The 6,583-nt window shown below is 39.4% G+C and overlaps 1 protein-coding gene across 1 annotated transcript; it reads right to left on the bottom strand.

Moving 5' to 3' along the window:
* Positions 1 to 607: 607 nt before the first annotated feature.
* LOC146147034 (uncharacterized) lies at positions 608 to 6,110 on the bottom strand. Its single transcript, XM_083387757.1, has 8 exons — positions 6,005 to 6,110; positions 5,447 to 5,655; positions 4,949 to 5,079; positions 3,877 to 4,150; positions 3,275 to 3,387; positions 2,712 to 2,881; positions 1,404 to 1,548; positions 608 to 1,076 (listed from the first exon to the last, which is right to left on the bottom strand). Exons 2-8 carry the CDS (start codon positions 5,634 to 5,636, stop codon positions 915 to 917), a joined length of 1,185 nt encoding a protein of 394 aa, XP_083243883.1. The 5' UTR covers positions 5,637 to 5,655; positions 6,005 to 6,110; the 3' UTR covers positions 608 to 914.
* Positions 6,111 to 6,583: the final 473 nt, after the last annotated feature.

Raw genomic sequence — 6,583 nt, 5'->3', positions numbered from 1 at the left:
ACGACTTTTGCCGCTCTATAGCATGCCTACTATGGCATTATAATTCGTGTGAACTTATTGACTCTTTAAAGTTTAATTCTGTTAAATTTAACTGTAAATGTTGTTATTTTTGGAAAATACAAACTTCTTTATATGCCTTTTTTGATTTGTTTGGGGTGTGGATGTCATGAAAAACATTTCAGAAATGACGTCAAAAAATGACGCCATAACTTGACGTCACAAAGTTACATCTAAAGTGACGTCTCAAATATGTACCCTTAAAAACCCCACACAGTTCGAATTTAAGTGTTTTAAGATTAATTGTTTTATGATGTTACATCATGACGAAACTTTCATCCCGAAAAAATGTACGCCACTCAAACAAAGATTGTGGGTCCGCCCTGCCCTGAAAATACTCTAAAATTGCGAGGCAATTACTTATGCCCAGTTACGAAGTCTTTAAAAATCGACTATATGGCATTAAAGTTTTGCATTTTGATACGGGATATTGATATCCATACAACATAAATTTGGGCGAAAACTGAATGTTAGGTTTTTTTTAACGGAAAACCCTGAGCTACTCTGTCTCTGTCTCTGTACCACTAACACCTTCATCAGCTGAAACTTTTATTATCAACATGAAATTTGTTAAATATGATTGGTTACAGTTTAAGCAATTGGTAGAATTAAATTAAGGCTATATTTTTTGAATTGCATAAAAAGTACAAAAAGTTAGCTGCATTTCTGGCTAGGAACTGATTAAACAGGTTGTATTTATGTTTGTTCTGAGAAAAAGTTATAATCTGATGAGGCGACATATGTTAAGTTAAAAACATACACACAAGTATAAAAAGAGCCAGACGGAGGTTACAGTTTCACACTGTTGCAGGTTAAATAAAAGATGCGCGGTCGCCGCGTGCTCTGAACTAAAAGTTCTACTCGTCTTTCCTCAGCATTGCGTGTGGCTGGCTGGTGATTGGACACCCAAGGGGAAACGTGACTGTGTAGTAGATCTTTCCTGAAGCGACGTGAACGGGATTTTCTTGCAAAAGCTCGTAGTGGCCATTTTCGGCAGAGAGTACACGAGCAGACCAGAACTGTGTCAGAAGAGATTGATTGTTATTTTTTTACATTTAAAAACACTGCAGTGGCCTAGCCCAAACACTAACCGACACCCTATAACCCATATATTGTGCAGCTATAAGGAACAGTACGAGGTTTTTAAACAAGAAAACAGGCTACTAGCCTACTGCTCTAGTTCGCCGCTGTGTCGCGTTACACACCACAAATATATATTCCCCAGCATCTGTCGAAACAAATTGTAATTTTGCGCTGCTTTTTTGCGTTTTGATGAGACTTGCTGCGTTTTAACGGAGCAATGTACATCTAAGCTTTATTTAACCGATTTGATGAGGGAGACTTACGTTGGCTTGCGCGCCGCAATCAAAGTGCACGAACGCGAAACGTCTAGTGATTCCGTTGCCTGGGAAACCAAGACTAACGTCGCCAGTCATCTGGAAGACGCCCATGGGAGCCACTTTGGATCCGTTGGGTCCGATGGTAGTTGGACTGCAAATAAAACAAGGGTAAAATTTCTTATTTTTCTTCAGCATAACCCCGGATAAATCACAGTGCTTGAAAAACGTTAGAAAAATAATATATTTTGTTACACAGATAATATATTTTAGTTTTAAAAAAGAAAAATTGATTGAAACCATAATGAATTTAACTCTGCTATCTTTTGTATATGTTTGGAAAAACAAAACAAAAGGAGGTGGCTATTTGTCCTGATCACCCTAGTACACAAAGTCATAACCCATAGGCCTACATTGAATTGGGTCAGGGTTGGGGTTAGCGTTAGGCATCGGATGATTAAATTTAATTTTCCGAGATTTGTAATATTTTAATGCTTTTTAATCCATTTAATCTACTTCAGTAGCCGAGTAAATAGCTCTATTAAGACCATATTGGCTGTTTGCCCTGCTGGATCCGGTTCGCGAATACTCATGAGTGATTATATGGCGATTTAAAATTTGCAGGTTAAATATAGTCTCTTCCAAAACAAAATGCCCCTGCGCGTAGCCTAACGAGCGACTGGAACGTTACTTTCTTACAGTATTTTTCCAAACATGGCTAGGACAACCTATAGATGGGATACACATTCAGAGCGATGAGTGTAGGTGATAATACGTGCGCGTGACGCCGTTTGTAAGATGAGTCACTGTGTTTTTTCGAGCGCTTGGAAGCTGTCAGTTCCGGAGTGAACGTCCCCTAGTTTTAATATGCCAAGTTTTTCTTATGGATCTAGCTTAATTCCAAAGCTGATCCACAAGGGCACAAAATTAAAACATTAAAATCCCCCAGAAAGCGTCAGAACTTTTGATCATACAAGATCGAAAAGGCAATCTCTTGATCGCCGAAATGGTCAGTGCCGGATAAACCATTACGTTATATAAGGCTATAACCTTAGGCCCTGGAAAGTTTGATCCTTAATTTTGGGTTAGCTTTTGTAGGCTGATAGTGATACAGATCCCGTACCAGTACAGCAAAGTTTTTACTTAAAACGAATGACTGAGTCGAGTCAATACGTGCCTTGTGTGTTAGTATATAAATAAATCGTTTTAAAATTAGACCCTTCTCTAGTAAACAGCCTTAGGCCTACAGTACCCTTAATACGAACCTAAATACAATCATACTAAAAGTCAGACTTAAGGCAAGGAAGCTTAACTTACGAGGTGGTGGCAGGTGTGGTTGATCTGGTGGTGGATTTGGTTGTTGTTGTGGTAGCGATGGTCGGGGTGGTCGGCGGGGGATTTACCCCATTGCATCCAATCGAACTTCCCGTTCCCCCGTTCGAGAGAGTTCCACCGCAGGCAACGTAAAAGTTGTTAACGCCACGGCCCTTTAAGAAAGGTACAGCAATATTTAAAAGGCACGCAGGGAAAAATAGGATAGTCGCGTTACACCACAAGCCGCTATACAATGCAAAGATATGTTCTTGTTCGACAGAATAAAATAAGCGTAAAAGGCTGTAGGCTATGGAGCATAATGGTTGGAGGTTGTAGTAAGACGTAATAAGAATATCAAAGCCCATACAGAAGTAGGTATCATTTTGGACGTTTCGAATAACTCTTTATTCATTTTCAACATAGCGCTATGTTGAAAATGAATAAAGAGTTATTCGAAACGTCCAAAATGATACCTACTTCTGTATGGGCTGTAGGCTATGTTTTGTAAACAGATTCTTCAACTGTAACCTAAACGTTCTTGTGTTGGTAAGGAATTTCTAGGTCACCTGCAAAGCTGAGTCCCGTTGCGCTTTTGTGTTCACCACTTTGACGTCAAAGCATGTTGAGTACATGTCTTGGTCGCTGTTAAACGACCACCTCCACACAAAGGTGTAATCGCCTGGGTAGCAAATATTTAAATAAGATTATAAGAATTTGGTATATGATATCACATTTACTATACACATTTTAAATTTCTGCGTACAGCAACCGCAGTCTTTCTTAACTGACTGAATTGGACTTTATTTTTCACAATTCGATTTCTTAATGACTATATAAAGCATCATTTGGTGTCTAAAGTTATTTATGAAAATTTTATTCCAAACTTAGTTCACGGTGGCACCGGTACTTCTCGGTGATGTTTTGAATTGTAGGTGATTTTACAAGGTATTCACCATTGTAGTTTGATTCGCAATGGGAAACATTTTATTCACAGTATAACCAGTGTAGGCTACTTTCTTAAACGGCTAAACCAGTTTTAAAACATCTCTTTTGAGAATTATTTATAATAAATAAAACATTGATCGGTGTTGCAAGTGACCGTACCCAATAAAAATTTATTGCTAAGTTAGAACACGGTGCAATCCGTCATTTTTTTGTTTGCACATACCAGCTGCAAGTTCTGCAGGTACGTTGAAGCTGTACGTTCCCATCGCTTTGTCGGTATTTTGGCAGAAGTGTGGTGCGTTCTGGTATCCGGGCTTGGGGTATTTGCTCGATTGTGAGTAAGAAAAACCGAACCTCGAGACACCCAAGTCGGCCACGAGAAATTGTCTATAGTAGTCGAGGTTTTGGTTTGTGTCGGTTCCTGCTTTGCCGCGGTAAATCTTGTTGCCGTTGTCGGGAATGTACTTGTTGGTGCAGGCCTCGTCGGCTCCGTGGTTCTGCGCAACGTTGTTATATGTTTAAAATGTATATACGACTTTGGTGAGCCTTGATTACTTTACTTCGAATTGGCAAAGAAGGGCATACGGATTTTGAGTTGAAAAAAACCTTTTGTATTTGATCGATAAAACGGAATATCCACTTGTTGCATTTCAGAAACCAGTATGCTACATTCAACAATGGTTTACCGTTTGACAAAAATAGATTGACCGACCCGTAAGCAAAATTTCGGAAGCACGATTGTTTATTGAGACAACTATAGGGCAAGTTAGAAATTAACAACACGAAAAAGCAATATATAACCTTGTATAGGTTTACTAAAATTCGGATATATTAGGGCCAAAAAACATTCTAGCATAATTCTAGTGCGAGGCACCGCAATTAAGAAACTCTACCCGGTGGGTGGCCAAATTCTCTTACAAATTTGCTAAATATATACTTCATAAATCAAGTTTTGGTAAATCAGCAAAAGAGCTTTCTGTTAACTTTGCTCGTTTAAAATCAGTCAAAGCCAAACCCAGAACACAAAACTCACACTCTGTTATGTAAATATGAAGCCGTAACCAGGCAGCATAAGAATAAATAACACTGCAATGTTCACAACCTCTTTGAACAGAATCTCACAAGACGAGCTTTTGCCAAAGTAGTCGATTAAATTTGCGAAATAAAAAAATTGTCAGCTAAACATAATTTGTTCAAATGTTGGATTGAAATAAAAACAGCCGACAAAACATTATTACGCACCGGCGATCAAGAACTGCTCGTACAACGATGGCAAATTATGTAATTAGGCCTACCTTCATGGGATGGGCCAAAATAACTTGTTGTCCCCTGTAGTAAACGGCTTTTGGATATTGGGCGTTGTAGCTGGCCCCCGTAAGAGCGGTTTTGCATGCAGACCCAGTGGCTGAAGGCCTGAAGTCAAACCCTAAAATAAAATAAAAAAACACACTTGACAAGATTTTATTTGCCTTGAAAAACATTCGTTCGATATTTTTTTTAATTAAAACCATTTAGCAATCTGCTTTTCAAAGGAGCTTTTTATGCAGAACTGAAAAAGATGTACTTAAAAAGGAACAAACTTGAAGACGGTTGATTGCTATACCGTAAGAATTTTAATATTTACACCGACCTAACAATACCTAAAGTACAAAACGGTACAAAAGTATAGTATTAAATTGAAACGCTTTAATGCAACACTAGATCTATACCGTCTCAATCCAAGGCTATAGTTACTAATATTATTTAAGAATAATTATGTTGTGCAGTAAGAAAATATACAATTTGTGTTTCACCTCTGTCTTGCCCGAATGAATCCTTCTGGGCGTATTGATGTCCTTCCCTGGGGAAACCCCGACACTTGTTGGGGTCCCAGTCAGCACCGTTCTTTTCGGCGTAGTCGGAACAGGCGATCCAACTGTGAGAACGAGCATAGCCGGCCATCATCAGAGCCATGAGGGCAATTTGCGATATGGATAGAACCATCGTTGGACTTGAGTTTTTGCTGGAGAAAAAAAGACAATAAACGTCAACATTTATGGAAGTTTACAATTACCTTTTATATTTTATTTCATAACTGTTATGCTGTGGAAGAAGATAACGGGGTTTACCGATATTTTAAGAGCGACGATTGTCTTTTATTTAACCCCTTCTTAAAAAATACATATAATTGCGTATATTCAAATAACGTAATTGTGTATTTCATAAAGATGAGCCACTAAATGTGTTCGTCCATAAAACGATATAAACATTAAAAAAATACACTTCTATTTCCACGCCCTCGTCTGGTTGTCATCACATCACCGCCGTTTCAATAACATAAAAAAATACGTTTCTAATATGCTCGCCTTTACCTTTGCAGTTTCTCTTTGCTGGATTATCGAGATTTTTCCTTTGTCTCCCCTTTCTACAAGCAGTACGTTGGCACGTTGCGTTAGCGTCCGTCGTTGACGGGTCTATAAAACGAATTGATGGCTCCCAAGTCTGAGTGCGCTCCTTATAACCTGTGGCTTCATCCGGGTGAAAGCGGGTGCGCATCTACAAATGGCAATGCGCGACGAAGTCGTTTGCAGTGGCACAGATCTGACGTCTCAGAAGCGCTGAGTCAGCGGGCCTGAGTCACAATTAGCGGCCCTTAACGCGTCAGCGCTGCATCCGCAGTGATTTTACCTTGTGATGTAAGCGACAGCCACTCTTTAGGTTCATATTTAGCGCCTGTGTCGTGAATGGCATAAGCGCACGTCGGGCTTCCACCCTGGAAACACCGTCCGCCCGGCCACCATTGTGATTTACGCTTCAATTGTTATACGCGCGATTCGGGAATTCACATGACGAATGCATTGTCGTTGTGTTTTTACCTGAATAAACATCCAGGTCAAACGGAAGATGCTGCGGATGCGACTGCGTTGAACAATCCCTATGCTTAGAAGAAA

This window comes from Ascidiella aspersa, chromosome 4 (assembly GCF_963924565.1).
Source record: "Ascidiella aspersa chromosome 4, kaAscAspe10.2, whole genome shotgun sequence".
NCBI lineage: Eukaryota > Metazoa > Chordata > Ascidiacea > Phlebobranchia > Ascidiidae > Ascidiella > Ascidiella aspersa.
This window is presented reverse-complemented; position numbering and strand designations above follow the sequence as displayed.